This window comes from Uloborus diversus, chromosome 1 (genome assembly GCF_026930045.1).
Source record: "Uloborus diversus isolate 005 chromosome 1, Udiv.v.3.1, whole genome shotgun sequence".
NCBI lineage: Eukaryota > Metazoa > Arthropoda > Arachnida > Araneae > Uloboridae > Uloborus > Uloborus diversus.
The window spans coordinates 65,596,844-65,618,850 of record NC_072731.1 but is presented as its reverse complement, the minus strand read 5'-3'; the positions used below and the strand labels follow the sequence as shown (position 1 = coordinate 65,618,850).

At 32.6% G+C, this 22,007-nt stretch overlaps 2 protein-coding genes across 2 annotated transcripts in view; one reads left to right on the top strand and one right to left on the bottom strand.

Moving 5' to 3' along the window:
• Window positions 1-1,827: 1,827 nt before the first annotated feature.
• LOC129230157 (integrator complex subunit 15-like) lies at window positions 1,828-3,640 on the bottom strand. Its single transcript, XM_054864561.1, has one exon. The coding sequence runs from the start codon at window positions 3,526-3,528 to the stop codon at window positions 2,428-2,430; it is 1,101 nt and encodes a 366-aa protein (XP_054720536.1). The 5' UTR covers window positions 3,529-3,640; the 3' UTR covers window positions 1,828-2,427.
• Window positions 3,641-4,002: 362 nt separating this feature from the next.
• The window catches only part of LOC129223410 (anoctamin-8-like), a 64,280-nt gene continuing 46,275 nt past the window's right edge, over window positions 4,003-22,007 (top strand). Inside the window, exons 1-6 of the mRNA XM_054858046.1 lie at window positions 4,003-4,075; window positions 6,853-7,099; window positions 16,426-16,661; window positions 16,749-16,865; window positions 18,399-18,529; window positions 21,267-21,428. Coding sequence (XP_054714021.1) covers window positions 4,003-4,075; window positions 6,853-7,099; window positions 16,426-16,661; window positions 16,749-16,865; window positions 18,399-18,529; window positions 21,267-21,428 — 966 coding nt within the window. The remainder of the gene's footprint in view (window positions 4,076-6,852; window positions 7,100-16,425; window positions 16,662-16,748; window positions 16,866-18,398; window positions 18,530-21,266; window positions 21,429-22,007) is intronic.

Here is a 22,007-nt window from a genome sequence, read left to right as displayed (position 1 = left end):
AAACCCCACAGGAGGTATGGCTGGAGCTCTTCGACTGCGATAAGCGCTATTATTTGCTCCCCCTAGTCCCTCGGGTATACCAGAAGTGTGGAAGAATTTGGACGACACCGGGCAGGCTGACCACCGTGGGGAGAGACATGTTTTCATAATCACTACAGTGCGTGAAACAATAATCAGAAATAATTTTGCATCAGGTTTTGCATGCATGCTCAAAACCTCCCCTTCAGATCCTAAACTATATTACGAATCGTGTTTGAGCTTGCTACTGTCACTTTGTTTTTCAACGTGTTAACAATACTTAAACAGTTTTAACAGACTGAATAACGATATTTAGGGTTTATGATTAAACAATTTTGATTCAGAATTTATCGTAATTGAAAGAAATAAGTTTGTTTTGCGTATTTCATTCAAAAAATTGACTTGTTTGCGAAAAATGGAATTTTACTCAGAAACCAACAAAGATAGGACCATAATCATATTTAGCTTTTATAAAGTCCTTGTTTTGTTGCGTCGATTGTCACTTTTTTCAGTGTTTTATCTCAAATAGTTTGCGAGTTATGAGAGTTTTAGCAAACGCCCCCCCCCCACTGCGTCCCCCCCGGGTTGTCGACCACCCAGGGGGCGATGACATGTGGTTTCATAATCACTATCGTGCCTGTAACAATAATCAGAAATAATATTGCCTCAGCCTTTTTCCATGCATACTCAACCCCCTTCAGATTCTGGACTGTATAGAGCACTGAACTGTTTTTCTCAAACAAGATTTTTTTTTGAAAGACTGATATCTATATTTTACTCCACTGTTGTAATTAAATGTAAGTTGGAAAGGATAATATGATAAGTTTATTTTTAAATGAAAAATTAAATAGCTTAAATCCTAACAGAAAAATATCCAATCTAATTTATTCTGCTTAAATTCATTGAAAAGAAACATTTTGTTTCATTTATCCTTTGCAAGTTCTTGTCTTACTAAATTTTATTACTTTTTTCTGATTTTTAAAATTTTTTCTTCAGCTTCAATTTACTTCATTCAACAACAAAATGAATCATTCTTTTTTCTTTAGGTAAGATTGTTAATAATGAATAGCTGTTTGTTTGTTTGTTTTTTGTAATAAAAAATACTCAGAACTTCATGCCTATCAAATTTATTTTTCTGAACTTTTAAAATTTTTATCTTTAAAAACCATGATTTAAATCAAGGTTCTTTTTCTTAAAATCAACTACAGTAAAATCCCTCCTAATGGACACCCTTCAAAGGCGGACACCCCTCTTATGCAGACAATTTTTAATTCCCCAGTTCCAATGCAATTAACAATATTAAACCCCTGTCCTGCGGACACCTCTCTATTGTGGACAACAAAATTTGTCCCGTTAGTGTCCACATTAGAAGGATCGCTCAACCCTGAACCTTTTCTAAGAAAAATTAAGCAATTATATCAAAAGGACTTTTTTGTTGTTTTTTTTTTGGTATTGCTTAGTTAAGTTTGAAGAAAAGAAAAGGCCACTAACTGAAAATTTGAACTTTCGGGTCTACCTGACAACAAATTTTAAGTTACGTACACGAAATGGTAACTCAAAATTTTTTATTCCATGGTGCAAAAAAATTAGAAAAGTTTTAAAAAACATTACATGAAATAACACTACAATTGCTATTCATCTTAATAATGTTCAAAACATTTTGATACATTTCTTGTATTCACAATTGTTCTCCCCAATTCTTTTCTCCATTTTCATAAAACAAGAGCAAAGCATGCAATTTAAAAGAACAAAATATTCCAAAAATAAAATATTTTTATTTAGCATAAAGCTACAACACATTAATGTATCTTCTGAGAGAGAATCCATGGCTTATACGCCTCAAAAGTTAAATCCAAATGACCCTGGTTTATATACTGATGTGGCATACACAATAAAAAAATAGTATTAAATATTTCATTTTTGATTAATTTTAAATGTCACTGAAGCAGAAAAAGAAAAATTTGACATTTTTTCATTCTTTTTTAATATGCATGGTGAAAATCGTTTACATTTAGAATAGTGTAGGAATAAAACTGAATGTATTTTTATTTAAAGTTTTGCAGTTTACTAATTATCGAAATTTGTCAAAAAAAAAAAGGTAAGTCTACATACAGTATAACTTTGATTTAACGATACCAGATTTCCTCAATTTAATGATACATGTTACTGGTCCAGATTTGAATGCATTGAATGTCTATGCTCCTCGATTTAACAATATCCCTGATTTAATGATAACTTTTTCCAGTCCCTCGACAATCGTTAAATCGGGGTTATACTGTATCAAAAAATCTATTTGTTTATTTGATTAAATTAACGTATTTAATTACATTACTTTAGAACAATGTTCAAATCTGAAGAGGAAAAAAAGGTTTTAATTCTGGTAGGCACCTTAATAAACCAGTGTCAGGTTTATCTCCCAGAAAATACAGTACTCCACTTTTGAAGAACTATTTTTAAAGGCTGGTTGTATGGTAACTGCAAACAATGTTTAAAGAGTTTTGCAAGTCTTTCTGGATGAATATGTAAACAACTGCTGGTTAATGCAACTTCTACACACATGGCAAATCTATCTAATGATGTGTCTAAACGATCTTTGGATAAGTAGCTCATTTTCTTTAAAGTCTCAGCAATAACAATTATGCTAGTGGCAGAAACAGCTTCACACCAAGAAGGATCTCGTATACTTGTCGATTTTGTCATGCACTGAAGTAATGCTAATAGTAACGAGGAAAACGTTTTTTCATTCGAATTGGCCTTCCCAGTGTTTTCAGAGTACTCTTTGTATAAAGGGGACAAAATACACCAAAACATTAGTCCAGGAATTGGTGTCTGAGGACCAGGAAAGTTAAAGGAACTTGGTATGCTAAGTTTGAATGGAGAAAAACACAAGAAAGGAGTAGTATTGATCCAATCCAATATTACTTTGATGATATGGTCAGGTGGACAAGTCGTTAGATGCATGTTTGTAATAGCCGATATTAAACTAGCGCAAAACACCGGAGATATACTAGGCAAATTTTTCATTCTATCACTTTTACAATTGGGTTTGATGTGTTCACGAACAACAGCTTTTGCGATAAACGCAGCATAGTCTGACACACATGTACACAATTGCATCCAAGTCCCAATATAAGTTAAGACATTACCATTTTCTGTGGCGATTGCTAAGGAAAGTAACTTTCCTAAAACTGGCAAACGATTTTCTAAAATTTTAGAGCCGAAAGGAAATAGGAATTGAAATGTAGCCATTTTTTGATCATTATCGGGTTGCTGAAAATAACAAGCGATCCTTTCAACAATTTGAAGCTCTTTGATAGGAGGTAGCTTTTGATTCCTTGTGTTTCCCCACTTGTCTACTTCAAAAAACACAAACTCTTCGGACAATTCTTTCATCAGTCCTACTTGTTGAGAAGAGCAATCTGGAAGCCAAAGTTTTTGAATATGTTCTAAAGCTTTGGGTAAAACGCTTGGAAAATCCATTTTTCGCAAGTAACATTTTACATCACCCATCTTGAATTCTTGATATCCTTAAAAATATTTAACAACAGTTTGCAGAAATTTCTGTTTAAAGTTCAGGACAGGTTCTCCGTGCTGATCATTTTTCAACAAAAATCAACAACAAAGTTGCTATCTCTCTATTCACTTCTGTTCAGAACAAAACCAACTTAAACACAGGGTAAAAATCGAAGCCATGGAAGAAGTTCCCCCTATTCAATATTTATCTATAAAATCTTTATTATTTTTTTTAATTTGAAAACTGCTCATTTTTAATGACAGTAAGAGAAGTAATTAGTTTTTGGCATCTCATCTAATAATTTCACAGGATTTAGTAAAATAGTTGGCAATACTTTCTTTTCCCATTGACAAGATGTAGTTTCGGTCTTGTGACTAAAAGCTTGAAAGCTTTATAATGGATTTTGTTTTCATTACTTATTGGCTGAGAAATTAAAAAACGTTAAAATTTTCATATCGTAGTATTTAAAAATGAAAACATTAGGTCAAAAATATAACGAAATGCGCAATTTGAAAAAAGGGTCTCGTATGACGCTGTCAGAAGGTAAACAAGTATCTTTTTTTCCTGATATTTGAAGAATAATTGACGGAGTTGGTGTGTTAAAATTTTTTAGATAAAATAAAGCTTCTCTTGTAATCTATTTACTTCATTTTAACTGTATGTGTTTTAATCTCTGGTTTCAGTCTTCGAACGTATGGCACTTGTTTGTAAAAAGCAATATTGTATACTTGAGTGCCTTTCTTCTCTTTGAGGAAGTGAAATAAATTTGAATTGCCTGTATATTTTCAGAATGTAAATTTTGTCGATTCTGGGTAAATATTTTTGATTGTTTCTTCACAGCATTATAATCTTCCCAAATTCTAATATGTTTTCTAAGAATGCAATCTCTTGTAGCTACTTGTAAATGTTAACAGCATAATTAATGTTAAGTACTACTGGAGTCGGATTGTTTCCTGATTCAAGCTCCTTGAGCTCATTTACCAGTTACATCATTATCATCTAGCAGATATTTGAGTTCAACATTATATTACACTCAGGGTCCCCTGTACCTACTACTATATGTGATTTAACTAGTTAAATAGGGCCCTGAAGAGAGCTCTGCTTTTTTTAATCCTAGCCAAGGAACCCCTGATTCAGCACCCCAGAGGCATAGGCGTGCGCACAGGGGTCACCAGAGGTACCATGGTACCCCCATTACTGGAGCTCTGTGCACGACTCTGCCCACATTTATTGATTTCGAATGGGAGCTTGGAGGACTTTGTGACCACTAACTTATTTAATATGCTCCAGTCACTGTTAAAAAACACGATCTTCGACCAGCTGGCATTGAAGCCAGGACCCTCCAGTTAAGAGTATAACGCCTTACCAAGTGGGCCATTGTGGGTTCAACAGGAATCATATATTGTGCTAAATTATCTGGCCTTAAGCATTCAGTACCTGGCCTACACACAAACTGACAACTTTAATTTCTTTGAAAATAAATCTATAACTTTTTAAGATCTATATTACACAATGAAAAGAAAAGAAAATCTATTGCAAAAGTGCATCTCGGGTCTTAAAAATTTTCTCCCTGCCCCCTCCAAAAAAAAAAAAAAAAGGAAAACTTTGTCCTCTTGAAAATTATTTTTAGTTGCAGGTAAACTGAATTGGCTTTAAATATAAATTCAAAATTGTCTTCGCTAAAAAGACGAATGGGCGTATCTCAAAAAAATAGAAAAATGAATTATGACCACCACAGAAATGTCCAAAGTCGATTTTATAATATGACCGATGGGCATATCTGTACAATAAATTGTCGAAAAGTTAGTCCCTCACACTGGTGGCAGTTCTCAAGCGATACAGTAAACTGGAAATCATTTAATCGGTTTTCTGAAAAATGCTTGAAAGTGAAATACCTTCATTCGTCTTTTTAGCTAGGTATAATAGTTCAATGTAAATTTTGCAATTGGCTGTCTCTTTTATTTTCACTAAACTTAATATATTCTTCTACCCTTGGCTAAAGTACGATAAGAAATTTTGCTACAATTAAATGATACAGTAAAACCTGTAAAGTTGACCACCCTTGTAAGTTGACCACCTGTCTATGTTGACCGCTTTTGTCAGGAACGGAATTAGTCCTATCTCATATAATGCAGGAAAACCTCTGTAACTTGACCACCTCTCTATCTTGACCACCTGTCTATCTTGACCACTAATGTTAATCAAATTTGGTTTGAACTACTCTAAAAAACCCTTTGTAAGTTGACCACTTGGTTTATTTTTTTTTTTTTTTTACTTTCTTCAGCAAATTATTTTATTTTATTATTTATTTATTTATTTTTTTTTTCATAGCTTTCCAAGAATGTTTTTAATACTTTGATGACAGAACAGTATTTTACTAACTAAACAGCAGCATAAAGCTTAATGCTGCTCTTTATTCTCCAAACTTGTTTTTCATTTGTTGTTCTATTTGAGATTGCTTTTTGTACTCTGTTCAATGAAAATAGGTGTCAGTAGAAAAGTTCAGTCTTTCCTTTCAGTTGCAATATGTTGTGACAAAACAGGAATTGTGCTAAAAAGAGATCTTGTACATTTTGATTCCCCTGCAACAAAATATGTAGGGCCTCTCCCTAGTGACCAGCAGTGTCTATTAGTAAAGTAAATAAGTCTTAGTGCTAGTTTTTTTTCTATTTTTTTCTTCAATTTCTAGGGCCGTTAGCCCCTTTAAGGACGCGGGCCTATCGCACTGCGGGTACGCAGATCTGGGCTTGCTAATGAGTAAAGTTACATGTTTCTGGTGCAAGGGATAAGAGACAGGATATTTTGATTTTGCCTTTATGAACTGGGAGAGTCGAGCTTGTTGCTCTCTGTGCTATAAGTTTTACATAAAAAAGCTTCAAAAAGAAAGTTAGCTGAACTTGAGATTAATAAAAAGTATGAAATATTAAAATTAACTGAAAATGGAAAAAGCCAGAGAATATTAGCTGGCATATATGGAATTTCTAAAACTAAAGTGTCTAATATAGTTACGAACAAGGAAAAACTAACAAAATTATTTGAATAGTATTTTTAATTATTGTTTCACTTTCAATAATGTTAAACAATGAAAGTGAGTTGAACAGAAAGAGTAAGGGTGAATTCCTCAAAAAATGAATACATGGTGCAAGAAATGACCAAAAAAAAAGTAAAATAAAATAAATTATTGCCGCCCTTTATAAGCTGACCACCTGTCTAAGTTGACCGCCAAAGTACTGCACCGCGAGTGGTCAACTTACACAGGTTTCACTGTACTAATATAATCCTATTACACATTAGATTTGCATTCACTTTCTTTTTTACAGCTGGTAGATTATTGCGTAAGAGGATATCGGTCTCTCGCCAACTTTTAGCTGCTGGACAGATATGGAAAAATAGTCTACCAAGCCATGATTGTGATGTTGTTGTTACGTTTCCTCAATCAACAACAGAAGAAACACTGGTTTGGTTATTGACTCAGTTGAAAACAAATGTTCCTGAGTTATTAGTAGAAGTTAGACATCACAGGCATACAAATGTATATGGATTTTATTTAACAACTTCATTTGAAAAGTAAGTATTTCAAGCTTTAAAAGTTTCGTGTATGTCAATCCCTTTTTATTTATTTTTTCTAATCAAGGAATTGTTTTTGAAATTATTGATGTAGTATGTTTATCATAACATTATATTTTAAAATAATACTTCTTCTTCTGTTTTTTTCCTCTCTCTCTCCACCCTTCCTCCATTATGATAGCTCTCATTTCAGCTGTTAGCAACAACTTTTTTTTGTTAAATTTATCTACCAACTTATACTTAGACAACAGAATAAACTTCACTATAAATTTCTACTCATGAACAGAAAATTTTGGTTAAAAGCTGGAAAAAAAAAAGAAAAAGAAAAACTATCAAATTATAAGCAAAGAAATTACTTCTTGTAAAGGGACACTTGTCCACATGCTTACCTCCAGGGCCATCATCATTTTTCTGACTCACACATTTCATGTCTTGCTATTTATATAATTCTGAATACAGTATTTTGGAAATTCTTTCGTTATTGTTTGCTTTTAGCTCACTTCTTCTGCATATTGTCAATCTGTTTATTGTGGGGCAAGGGCGGATCCAGAAACTTCTCAAGCGGAAGGGGGGGGGGGGCGATTGATTTTTATTATTTACCCCATATATATATAAAAACGAATACAAATGTGATAAAAATTGATCGAGTTGTTTTAATTCATTGATAATATTAGAACAAGCTGAATCTGATTCAGAAAAAAAATGTCTTTCGAACGACATCGAATGCTAAGGGGTATGGGAAATATTTCATCCCGGTAATAGGCAATTAATGTGAAATTTCTGCCTTAAAATTTAATTACAAAAAATCTAATTTGAAGTTTAAAACATAAAACCCCATGTGCAAACAATGGGGGGAGGGGCTCGAAGTAATTTTGTACAAAATTTCAAGGTTGTAGGTGCTATGGGGTCTCCTGGACGCAAGCCCACCTCAGACTTCCTTTCATTATTTCTTTGATCTAACTTTTTTTTAATACATAGAGAAAATATAAAACTGACCCCAACTAATGTGGCCCTAGTGAATTTATTCAATTTTATTTTTTCTAATTTATTAAATTTTTGATAAATATTATCATCCTGGAACTTAGGTTTTGTGTTTTCAAAGGCTACAACAAGGTTTTCAAAGGCTTAAAACAGAAACCGTCAATTACAATTCACAATATTTTTGAGCCGTCTTTTCTTTTTTAATGCATGTGTTTATGAGGCGTTAAAAATATCTATGCATGCACACTCACATACCGACCAAAACTTGTCAAATCAGAAAAAGAAAAAAACGAAAAGAAAATACAAAATACATAAACGTACCTTGTCTAACAACATCTGGTATCTCTCCAGTTTCATGGGTTTTATCTTTGTCTTCTTGAAAAATCCTAATAAATTGATTTGTTTTCTTTTGGACTTATAGTCGACTTTTGGAAGTTAGATGTAACCAGTATTCAAGAGAGACAATGACTGAACATTTCCCTGTTTCCTAGAGTGATGCTCTACAGACAGAATGACTGGCGTCATCAAAAAATCGGCGGCTCTGAATGTTTGATTGAGAAGGTTGTTTCCCCCTTTCCCCTTTATGATTTGCATTTTAGCCTGTTAGACTTTTTCTTTCTCAGTGAAGATCTTGAGGTTTCTGCTTCATCATATTTTCAAGCCAAAATTCAATCCCAACATAGAAGAAAAAAATGTTATAAATTCTTATTCCTATAAAGGCAAGAAATAATGTTCTTTTGCCTCTGAAGAATATTTTGTTTTGCGAATATTCTTTAGTTGTTTTTTTTTTTTTGGTTAATTTCGGTAGGTGCCCGGTTATTTATCTCTTGGCTCAAGGGGGGCGATCGCCCTCCCCCCCCCCCTTGTATCCGCCTTGCGGTGGGGGAAAAAAATACAATACCTCTATTCCTTTTCATTTTCTGCTCAACTTGCAACTGAAGACAAGTGGTTGTCATGAGAAATCTATAGTTTCCTTTTTCTTTTAAATTTAAAATAGCTGTTTCTTACAAAGTTAGAACAGGACAGTGAAATTTTACAATCAAGTACTAAAATATCAGACTGGAGAGTACAAATGAAGTGCGTTAACTCATTTTAACTGTTCTTGAGTTTTTGAAATAATTAGATAAGTCTTTGAAAATCCTTAGCAAAGTGGGCTCCAATTTTATTTATCAAGTGTATAAATTATGAATTGTTTAAATGGGCAGTATGTTACTCTCTTGTTACCTATTTTCTAAATATGTACACCATTTTTTTTTTTTTTTTTTTGAAGCAGTTTTTACTATTGATCATTTTACATTCAATTCATTGTTGTGTTTGTCCGTGGGTTGGAGGGGTGATTAAAAACTAATTGTACCGAAAAGCCAATGTGAGCAAGTAACAATGTGTTGTCCTTTCTTTTCCCGCGCTCTTTCTCTCTGATAACTGCTATCATTGATTTGTCGAACCAAAAACAATTTTTACTGTGTATTATCTTAATTTGCAAAAGAGTAGATAACTTTAAAGAAGTTTTGTTTGCCTATTTCTGTCCTGATATTTTTGTAGTTCCAACTACATCTTATAAGGCTTCTAAATGCAGAATTTTATTTCTATTTTTCGAAAATTTCTCCGGGGAAGAAATCTCCTGTCCCCCTACAATTTGGAATATTCTATACTCCACTTAAAGGGCTGTTTTGAGTCACTCTCTCGATACCATTCCTTCTCTTAAGGCCAATTCAAAAAGGACATCAGAAAAAAAATTAAACACTATTAAAAAAGTAAAAATATTGCTGTATGTATCAGAGGAGAGAGACAAACATAGTAAAGGGGAAAGAAAATTTTGTCTCTTGAACCACTGAGAGAAATGTTGTTCAAACTACAAAAGGGGCCCCATACCCAAATAGCTTAGGGCCCTAATTGGTCTAAATCCGGCCATGTATATATACATATATATATATATATATATATATATATATATATGTATATATACATGGCATGTGTGTGTGTGTGTGTGTGTGTGTGTGTGTGTGTGTGTGTGTGTGCTTGGGCATTGTGTGAAACCGGGCTCCTCCTAAAAAAAATTTCTGGATACAGCCTTGCTTACCTAGTTTGTGCTCATAACCATATATTGAAATTAGAGCAGTACTTTCCAAATCATTTGTCACAAGTTGCAAAAAATTACGTAACTTATGTTCAGGGGAATCTTTTGAAGCTGCATTGATGATATATTTGGATCAAGGTAGCCGGAGAGGTAATGCAATTTATATCTGAAGCAAAATCCACCTGTAGTGGTAATTCCAAACAATTTGTTTTAACAATAAAGCATGGAATTTCAATAAAAGTTTGAACAATTTTTTTCCATTGTTTTAATAACTCAAATCAAATAAAAATTATTCAACTCTTAGTCAGACAGATAACTGTCTAGAAAAAAGGAGTTGAATCTGATTCAGTATTTACTAGCATTGTCTGTTGTTGGGAGAAGTAGGTGAAAAGTAAAATGTATTTTGTTAATTATTATTAGTTTAAAAAAAAATTATTAGTTAAAAATTATCATAAATTCTACAGACTTTGAACATTTCCATGTGTAAGACTTCAACTCATTTTATTTCGCATTATTTTAATAATAAAGAAAATCACTAATTATTATTTATTTTCATTGTCAAGAAATGTGTGCCTTTAGGAGTGTGTTTCAATGTGTGATTTAGGTGGCTATGGATACTTAACTTTGCTTAATTAAACTTTGATAAAAACCATAATCTTTTGCTTGGAAACTTTTTGAATTTTGATACATGTTACCTTGTATTTAATACATTTCATAATTTAAGTTGAATTGTAATTAAAGTTTTGGCTATTTTTCCTAAATTGGCAAGTTTTCATGAATTGAGTAAACAGGGGTCGATCCAGCGCGAAATTAGGGTCGCTTTGCGGCCCCTTCACAAAATTCCGCATGGCAAAAGCGACCCCTTTCACAAAATTCTGCGTCGCAAAAGCGGCCCCATTCACAAAATTCCCCATCGCAAAAACGGCCCCATTCACAAAATTCCGCGTCGTAAAAGCAGCCCCTTCACAAAAATTTATAAAAAGGCAGCCTTTTCACAATATTTTTTAACCGCAAATGTGTACGCATCTACGCGGAAGCCTACCCCTCTTCCACCTTCCCCCATCTTATCTTTTTGCCTGCTGCGTGAGGTGTTTTTGCTTGAGAGCGTCAGAGGGGGGGGGGGGACGAGAGAGGGACGCTTGTGATTGGTGGCTAGCGAAAATCCAAGAAAAATAATGAGCACGTGATAAAGAATTGATTCGATGATTTTCTGCTGTTCCACGAGTGCGAATTGAAGACTGACTCATTTCACGCCACGGCAAATTAATCGCCTATATTCTGTTGGTTTGATTTGCTTCAATGACCAAATACTTCTGAATTAAATATTCCTTTAAATCATTGTAACTTTTAATTGTGTCTTAGTTACACGCATCCTTCCTTTATCCATATTATTTTGCCAAATTATGCACTTTTAATTCTCAAAAGTAGTTTCAAATTGAAACCTTGCCAGTTGCAGATCTTCTAGTTTTTTTCCTCTTTCTTTTTTTTTTTAAATTTTTTTAAAAACATTCACCCGTTTTTTTTCAATTTGTTCCTATTTTCTTCAGTTTATTTTGAAAAAGTTTAAGGTTCATACTTGGGGGGGGGGGGGGGTTATGTTACGGAACGAACGAGCAAAATTTCTGAAAATTATTCCCGAACGAAGGTTAAAAAGAACACTCGAAAATCTTATATTTTCCTTTATTAATCAATTGCATAGAAATTCGCATTGAATACTGACGCATGCTGATGCAAATCGTATTGTCTGGCAATTAATTAAATCCTGTTAGAGTATGAGTGACTACGCGGGAAACGCCGAACAACCGATTGGCGAAAATCCCTGTAGTTTGTAGTTGATACTGTTCGTTCTCGAAAGCTCATTTGACACGATTGCATTTAACGAAAAAAAAAGGTGTGATTAGGCCAGGGGTACCCACTTTTTCTCATATTCTTTAGTTTAAAGCAGCGTTTCTTGATCTTTTTTTGAATCTCGGACCGGTAGAACTTCGTCAAAAAATTTCACGGACCGGTAGAAATTTTTATTTTTTTTTCACTAAACTAATATGTTTTGTCTTTTTTTTTTTTTAAACAGAAAACCCAGAAAGAAAACCCTTCTACTTAAAGTAAACTTACAAAAGTTAATTGTAAGATTTTTTTAAATAACTTACACACTTTGAATGTAAAAATAAGCGCAGCTAATTTGTGTAAATTTTCATAAGCGAATGAATCTTATAGAGAAACCACAAAACGTATGCAAAGTAATGGATATATTAATGCATAAAATATCGTATAAAATTAGGAATAAAATTAAAATAAGGAAATTTTATTTTATTGGAAACGGGTATAATTCTTCGAAGACCGGTCAAATTTTTTCGCGGACCGGTGCCTACGGAGAATTGCTGGTTTAAAATGCATTATTCATTTTTTCTTTCCTGCTATTTTTCTTGTAGACTGTACGCGTAAGAGCAAAAGATAACTTCCAAAGTCATGCTAGTTTGAGCGTACAGCATACAGTAAACCAAAAGAATAACGGTATTATTTTTTTGTAGTTTAATTCCTAGATTCCTTCTTTTATTGATAAAATACAATGCCAGCTGAAAAATATCGTCGGTCATTCTATTTAATCTTGCTGTCTTCTTAAAATAAATATGAAACTTCCAGATGAGCAATTTCGCAATTTTTTAACGCATGTCCGCTAATGGTGAGCAACGGGAACAGCGCGCAAAGGAAGTTTTATTGAGTGGGATTTTATTAAAAAGTGGCGGGAATCCCGTAATCTGCAGACGATAAATTAAAAAAATGTGGTAATTGTATATTATTCCAGTTCGTTTTCTTTCTCGGTATTAATTTTTCTTTTGCAACAGATCGTCTGCGATCCTGGAGCGCAGACGATATTTTTCGTAGTTAGCTTGTTTGCGCCTTCGCGTGTTTAAGAGGACATTTTTTAGGCGCATCAAAGAATAAATTGATATTCTATTCAATTATAATTTGTGTGCGAGCGGATAATAGATAATTTTAGCGGATAATGGAGCGCTGGAGATAGCAGCCGCAATAATCTCAGTTTGGAGAGATTGCTTGTTCGTTGAAAATTATTCTTCAAGAAATTAAAATATGAAACGAGGACGTCTGCAACGGGAGGTACCTCCCGAAATTGTGCGTATTATGTTAAAAAATTTCGCTCTTCGAACGTTCGGTCCCAAAATATTGTGAATTTCTTCAAGTCAGCAATTAACAACCCCGATAAAATTGCTACCACCGCTTCATCATGCAGTAACAATAACGCAAATGTTCCCGTTTTGGAGGGCTCGGGAAATGCGGTAAAAGATAGTACATCAAATGACAGTGAGGCAGTTCGCGAAAGTATAACGATTTTTGAGCAGAAAATACTGGAAGTGAATCTGGAGCAACTTCAACTGATGATGATATTGAGATTGAGCCATCAAATAATGATTCAAGCATCATATTTGAGAGTACAAATGGAAATAAGAAGCATGCAATAAATAAAAAGTACATTGCAAATTATGAAAAGGTGTATAGCTGGCTTTACTATAGTTATTCAGCTAAGGGTTTTTTGTGCAAAATATGTTCATCTTTCATGAATGTTAGTGATTTGAACAAACCTTGAGTAAATATTGGAGTTGATATCAAGAAGAGCTGTCACCCTATAGAGTTTTAAAAAAAACATGAGTGCAGCAAAAATCACAGAGAGGCTGTCAATATACAAAAATCTAGTGCTAAAGAAGGAATTCTCAAAAAAATCTGAAAGTGAAGAGATTGGAAATGAAGCAAAAAAAAAAAACAAAACAGAAAATTGATTGGTAAGTTTATTCAAATTTTGTATTTATAATCATGAAGCAATGGGCCATTTTTGAGAATTTTGAATCTCTAGTTAGATTTTTGGGGGTAAATTTAGATGACAATGAAATGAAAAAACATTTGCTAACTTGTGGTAAGAATGCCACGTATTTATCCCACATTTCAGTTCAAAACATTTATCTTTGAAAATACCAAAATTCCGTTGTTTTCAGGAAAATCCTAAATTTTACTTTGATTACGCAATATATATTTAGTATTAATTTGTGTTGAGTTTCGAAATCCAATTCTAAAATAACTTTACTAAAAATAAAATTCTTTTATATGCTGTTTTTATATTTCTATTTCTTTCGAAGATCTTGATTTCCTTACATGCGCCATGGTAAATGAATTTTTCGCATTTTTGATGTTGACTGTACCTTGTTAAGTGGCAAACAAATAAAATTTCATTATATATTTATTAACATCATTAAATTGCAAAGTTTTAAACGAAATACCTACTCTGTAAGAACGTCAAATGTCAAAAAATTAAACGCTGAATGCTGGTGCAGTATTATTTTGGGTTTTAATTACTTTTAAGTTTTTCAAACACATACATTCTTCTGTGTTAAGAAATATGTGATATCTTTGAGTCTGTTCATATTGTATTTATTGGGAGTTATCATTACGTTCAGCAGCATGTGCAATTTTCATTGATCTAAAAGTATTTGAGAGGGGCAAACAGTAAATCTGTTATGAGACTTTCACCTTAAGAAAGTGTGCCTTGCATATGTATATTTGTAAAAAACAATAAATGTAATGTGCGTCAAATTACGAATAAAATGTTAAGGGTCTTACTTCCCCCCTCCCCCAGCGCATTTTTTCTAGACGGCTTTCAGGTATTCTTCAAGAACTTGCAATCACCCCTGAAACCTGTCTAATGCTTTTCTATAACGATACGACAGCTAAAAATGCTTTTATATAATCTTTTCCAAGAAAAAAATCACAAGAAGTTCTTTTTTACAAAAATAAAGAAAATTCACAAAAATATTTTGCTTTTTCACAAAATGGGGACCCAAAAAATAAAACCTGGATCGACCCCTGGTAAAATAAGCTTAAAATCTTTTCTTCTGAAACTTTTTTAAAATAAGATTTCCTATTATTTTTTTTTACTCAAAAGTAAAATATATGAATGCAGTGAACCCTCCCTGGGGGTTAGTTCTGTTAAATGATCAAAATTTGATGGAAAATGGTTCCTTCTCATGATTTTTTGTTAAATTTACCCTATATTAGGAAACCACTTCCCATCATGGGTGCTCATATGCAAAATCGTAAGGGGGGGGGGCTGAGATATTTTCCCCATGGTTTAGCAGGATATTTTCCTCATGAAAACCAATTTCAGTACAGAAACAGATTAGAGTTATTAAAGTTTGACATTTTCAACATTTTATTCATTAATGGCTGGAGAAGAAGTGTTTTTACATTTTTGCAAAGAAAAAAATACTAAAAGCACGGACATTCTAATTTCTGAGGGGGGCTTGAGCCCCTACTTACCTCCCTATATAGATGACCATGCTTCCCATATTCCCTCTTTCAACAACCATTTTCTTTGAACAGAAATATCCTAATTTCTGTCACTTTTATTCTTTACTACCATCACAAAATCTGTGCATTAATCTTGGTAGAAATAATACACTATAAGTAAAACCTTTTATTATCAAACTGATATTTAGCTAACATTTGTCTCACAAATTTAGCATATGTAATTTTCAAACTGCTTAGATTACAGTTAAATAATGTAGTAAACAATAAATCATAATTAACTGTTTATGAAAAAAATATTTTTGAGACCTGGTGTTAAGTTCTCTGCACAGTAAATCTGATGAGGAGCCTATTTTAAATAAAATTTTAGAAGTTTAAAAAGGTGTAAAGGAAAAAAATTTAAATAAAGCACAAACAATAAAGTTGACTGCTTTCCTTATTAATTAGTTGCTATGAATGTAAATTTAATTCTTAGTTCTTAAAAACTAAAAGGAAAAGTGTAATTAATTTCAAAGCCTTACTTGATATATGAGACAGTGAGAAACAAAGAGATGTAAGTGGCAAAATTAACAAGTTGTAGACAACTAGTACAAATGGTAGGTGACCTTCTCCTCTGTGGGAAGGGGGCAAGAGATAGTACTAGTAGCCCGAGTAGGTGCTGTTTTTCAGCATGATTTAGAAAAGCTTCCCAATGAAAGTCTACCTAGGACCTTATCTTTAACTCGTTTTACTCAAAACTGCAAAATGTCTACTTACATCCCTTTGCTTCTCACTTCCTCATATAACCATGTTACTCCACCAACCCCATGCATTAAAGGTATTTTCAAAATAAGAACCTGTATACAGTGATGCCAGTGTTTTATGAAAAATAGTGTTTTTATAAATTTTTTATTAATGTCCTCAGTTTAGTTCAGATTTTTAAGTATTGAAATCCTTAAGGAATGTTTTTCTGAAGTTTACTTAAAGGTGCCGAGGAGGAGAGATTGCGTAAACCATTAAAGCAACAATTTGGAGGTGGTATGAAAGAATTCGTTTATGAAGAAAGGGAATGTTTCGAACAGTCTGAAAATAAAGATGTATTTTTAAGCAGTCAAGAAAGACAGAGCATCATATTAAATTTATTATATGGATTGCGTGCCTCTGATAAAGATGAAGTGTTAAATATTAAGTTCATTGAAGGACAACCCATAGGTTGGTATAGTTTCATATAATATATTTGTTTATTTCTTGATTCATTTGAATATTTTAATGATATCTAAAAATTTCTTTAAATTTCAGTTCCGAAGTGTCTTGCTGAAGGCGTAATATCACAGGTTTTACCATTACATAGTTGTGATGATTTAAATAAGCTAAAAAGAACATGGATGCAAGCTTTCCTGAAACATCAGCCCTTGAGTAAATATTTTTATTTTTAGTTTGTTGTAATGAATGTCAGTAACAAGTACAATATAAGTTGGTGATGCTCAAAGGGTGATCCGGCAAACCGTCACCAGTCCACAGAAATATTTCATCGTTTCTCAGAGATATTTGCTCGTCTAGAAGTAAAATCCTCCACCCTAAAAAAAAAAGGGATTTCTTCTATTTTGTGAATAGTTTTTTTGCTTTTGTATAATTTTTAGCAATTTTTATTGCTTCTGTAGAATCCTTACTAATAGTATAAATGCAAAGAAGAGTTTAATTTTGTATTTGTTTGTTTCTTTATAATGTTCTCACACCTTAACTACTCATCAATCATCATGAAATTTTGTATACATGTTATCAGGGGTGCTGGGGGTACCATAGGGCACCTTTCATTTTGAAAAAAAAAATTCCATGATTTTTACTTCAATTTTAAAGAAAATCATAAATTTGCAAGTATCTCATCGAAAAAATCTTTGTTTGATTTTTTTTAGCATGTTAAAGCCCTTAAAAAGCTGCACGATGTGAACTTTAATTGAAATTCGAGGGATTAGAGCATCCTTTACTTTAAGTCTGTTTCATATTCTATAACAAGACTTATCTTTATTTTTGAAGCATCGTCTGTGGTTTCTGGACACAGATTTGAAACTAATTAAAATTCTATTTCTGTTTCATAGCAGACGATATTTTCATGAAAAAGGTAAGAAATAACAATCATAAAGGATTCAAAAAAAAGAGTGAAGGTTATCTCTCTTGTTAAAATATAGCATTTTTTGTAATTATAGTTATTTGGAAAAATTAATGAATTTTTTATATATATTTTTTAAAAAATGGTTTAGTTTTCATGGGTTTTTTAATTTTTTTAAAAAATGTCTGCGCTTTCTGCCAGTTTTAATAGCTTTTGTGGAACACAATAGATTGGCAAAGTTCGGTTATATTATGTTGATGTACGTTAGTTTTAGCATTACTTTTGTCTAGGTCTTTAAATATTTTTTCTGAAAATTTCAGAACTTAATTCATTATATACATACTACTGTCAACATTAAAAGATCGTGCCGGATGCTGGTTAATATATAAAAATCACAGAAGTTTTGGTATTTAAAAAAAATTCATTTACAATTTTTTTACAAGTATTTAATGGTCCTTGAGTCGAAAAAGTTTTTTTCTTTGCTATAAGAAATAATGAAAGAAAGGAAAAACCTCAGCAGTTCCTTTAAAAAAGTAGCGTGTTTTTAACAAACTGCAATGCAAGTTTTTTTTTTTTTTTTTTTTAATAGAAAAGATGAAGAAAAAAATCACTGGTTTGCAAATTCTTTTCTTAAGCTCTTGCCTCAATAGCAGTTTTTAATTACCAAAGCAGATTTTATTTTTTTTTAAAATTTATTATATAACCCACTTGTGGCTTCAATGAAATTTTCAAACCTCACAAAACAGTTATTATGCATCTTACATCAATTTAGACTTAGAGGCTTGAATTCAGCAATTTTTTAATGTTTGTGTTTTGTAATTACACGCATTTTTGCTTTTCAGATGATATATGTGATTACTTTGGAGTTAAGATAGCTATATATTTTGCTTGGCTAGGACATTACACTAAAGCATTAACTGTTCCTGCCTTCTTTGGACTTTTCATGTGGCTTTGTTACTATGGAAAGGATCAAGTATGTTCCTTTTTCTTCAACTTTGAAGCAGTGCGTCATATTTAAAATATGTTTTTATTGTTCTATTATTTAATGTGCCATTCAACCAGAGTATTTATGTGTAGATAAGTGTTATGGTAGTTTCAGTAATCCAGCAGTTTCGTGTATGTTCGATCTTATCAAAACTAATGTAATTATATCAGGGTGTGCAATACTTATCTTTTTTTGTATTAAAGCTACAAGCCGTTCCAAACATGAATAATTTTTAAATTTTTCCTCGTTTCAACATTTTAAAAATTTTCCAGGAATGTCATTACAGTTAAAATAAATCTCTATTTTTTAAATATTCTTTTGTATACATTTTGCTGAAATTAATTCTGGTTTGTGTGAAAAAAAAAATTTGTTCTTTTAAAAATGTGTATGAAGAATAATTGGCATTAAAAATTGCATGAGTTGTTTCACTGAACTCAATACCCAGCAGCCTTTGGAAACCATTTTGACAGTAGTTTTCAAACTTTTTTTAGTCTTCCTCCTTTTCTCATGTAGAAATTATTATGACTGCACTCTTCCCAACCTCCCCCTTGTGCCTGTTTATAGCGAAGACAAAGGTACTAAATAAAAGTTCATTGTAGCCATTTCGTTATGAACAGTTAAATGTTCCCAGTAATTCACAATAAAATATAAAGGGGGAATTTAAGCTATTAAATAGGCTATAAATTCGCTGTATACGTCTTCACCATAAGTGGGCATGACTGTATGTACTAACAGCAGGGGGGGGGGGCAAGAGGGGGTGGTTGCACCCCCAAATTTTTTGAGCAGAATGATAAAAAATGGGTAAAATCAATTTTTGCAAATTGCAAATCAATGTTCATTTAAAAAAAACTCTCTTGTTCTCAGTAATATTTGAGGAAACTCGACACATTTCCAGGCACAAGCAAGTGTTTTCCGTTACTGAAAAGCTGACTTAGGAATTCATGAAGCATTTTCTCGCCTTTTCACGACGGTGCTCACAGAAAACGAAGGTAAACTTAACCTGAAGAAGTAATTTTTGAAAAAGGCTAACTATTTCATTTTGTGTGTCCAGTGTAACGATCTGGCCAGGATCTATGAATTTTGGGCCCCCTGCAACAAAATCCATTGGGCCTCTCCCCAGAGGCCAGCAGTGTGTGTTTGCAACGTTAATAAACCTGAGTGCTAGTTCCCCCCGCCTTTTTTTTTTTTTTCAATTCTTGGACCGTTGGGCCCTTTAAGGACGAACCCACTGAAGGATTTATAGGAACTCAGATCCAGGCCAGAAACTGGAACAATGGTATCTACAGTATGAGAGGCCTGTGCAAGCAAGTGGTATGCATGATTTTCAAAAGAAAATTGCTTGGTACTTTACATTGATTGTTACGCCCATATGGTCTTCAATAGATAAAACTGGTAAAACCATAAAGCATTTCTTGACAATTTCAAAGCAGTGATTTGACACCAGGCAGAATTATTGCAAAACGATTCTTTTAACAGTGAAAAAGCTGGTGCCCTTTATGAATGGCTTCATTTGGATTTTATTTGATTTGTTTATATTGTGGAAAGTTTTTGAACCGTTTTGCTCAATCAAAACATCTTCAATCCGTTACCTTTATTTTTAGACTATTCAAGCTTTAGTTCAGTTTACAGTTGAAACTGTTAATGGTTTTAACTTGGATATTTATTTAAACCAAGCGTGCAACTTTCCAAAAAAAAAAAAAAAATCAATTTAGAATGTGACAGAAATTCACATGATGATGAAAAGTCAAACATTGATTTAATATCTTGTATAAAACAAAAGATTTAGTTTTTAATGAAATTAACCCAAGATTTGATGATGATATATTTCTGTATTGTGGCTTTATATTATCTGTATTGGATGTTGAAAATGAAAAATAAAATATTTCAATGAGACAGTAAGCATTGTTTTGTAGATAGTGACTAGATTATTCAATGATGAAAAATGAAGCTACTCACAATTTTTAAAGTTGTCCGGGTGATTTTGAAAAGCAAGATTTGAAAAGTGTATTTTCATGCGTAACTTTGTTTCCTCACTTATTTTTTTTTAATTATTCCAACCAGTTCAGATAGTCAAAAAAGATCATTTTTACACCTCAGGTGGTTAGAGAATTGTTTTTGAGGCACAATGTGTCAAAAATTTTTTAAGTCTTTAGCTGTACTGGCAATAGAGCAATGCCCTGGGCATTGATGGATTAGTGCATGATTTTCTGTTCTTCTGAATTCCGAAAAGCATGCATTAAAAAGTCACTAAAAAGTAAAAAGTGTAGTTTTAATGTGTTTAATATAAAATGAACTAAAATTTTGTCATAAATTTTGATTCATATTATAATAAATTATCATGTTTTTAAACATTGTTTTTTGTTAATATTAAGCCCGTTTTATGACCATCTCTTGTTAGCCAATGTGTATTTTGTACCATACTGAGTTAACTCATATTTAAGAAACTCAACACTCAACACCCAAATGAAATGCCGCCCCTGACTAACGGTTAGAGTAGTTACTTTTGAAATAATCAAGCTTACGTTTGAAATAGATTTTTTTCCCCACCTGTCTAGCTTTCATTTGACTACCTTGTATAATATGGAAAGTTTATGTTCGGACAAACTAATTGCCAATATTGGCAAATATTACATAGTTGGGGATTTCATTGGCATATGTATTTGTAACCCTGATTGGTTGATTTTCATATTTTATCTTTTCACAGAAACTTTTCTCTTTTCTATAGGCTACAGAAGATGTATGTTTTGTAGTATTTGCATTGTTTAATGTTTTGTGGGCTACACTGTACTTAGAATCTTGGAAACGGAATTGTGCTGAACTGGCATATCGATGGGGTACACTAGATATCCAGAATGAATTGCTAGCTGAACCAAGGCCTCTTTTTACCGTATGTTACCTTTTTATATGCAATAATTATGTATATGTATCATATATTCAGGTAAATATGAGTAAATATGAGTGAGAAGGGACATAAGTGGACATTTTCAAGTTTTGAGTAAAACGTGTTAAATGCTGCAGGGCTCGGTAGGCTTTCGTTGATTTTTTTTTAAAATCATGCTATACAGCACCTTTCAGAGCTATTATTACTATATCTTACCCTAAGACAAAGGAAGGGTTCACCTACCATTTGTACTGGTTATCTCCAAATTGTTAATTTTTTCACTTACATCCCTTTACTTTTTACTGCCTCATATGTATGTATGCAGTTCTGGTGGAAGACTTTTTTGCACTACGGGCATACTTGGAACAGCCACCTAAACATAATGTCAAAAAAGGAATCTGATTAGAAAATAGAAATCTCTATTAACATATTTTCTTGTAGAGTTGCTGGAATAGTGTGTTTTTAACGTTGTGATGCTTATGATTTTTTCTATTATTGTATGTAAAACTACTTTTTTTTTTAAAGTTCAGTTTATGATATTGCTTTCTATACAGGGTAAGTTAAAATGAATATAGCGGTTACAAA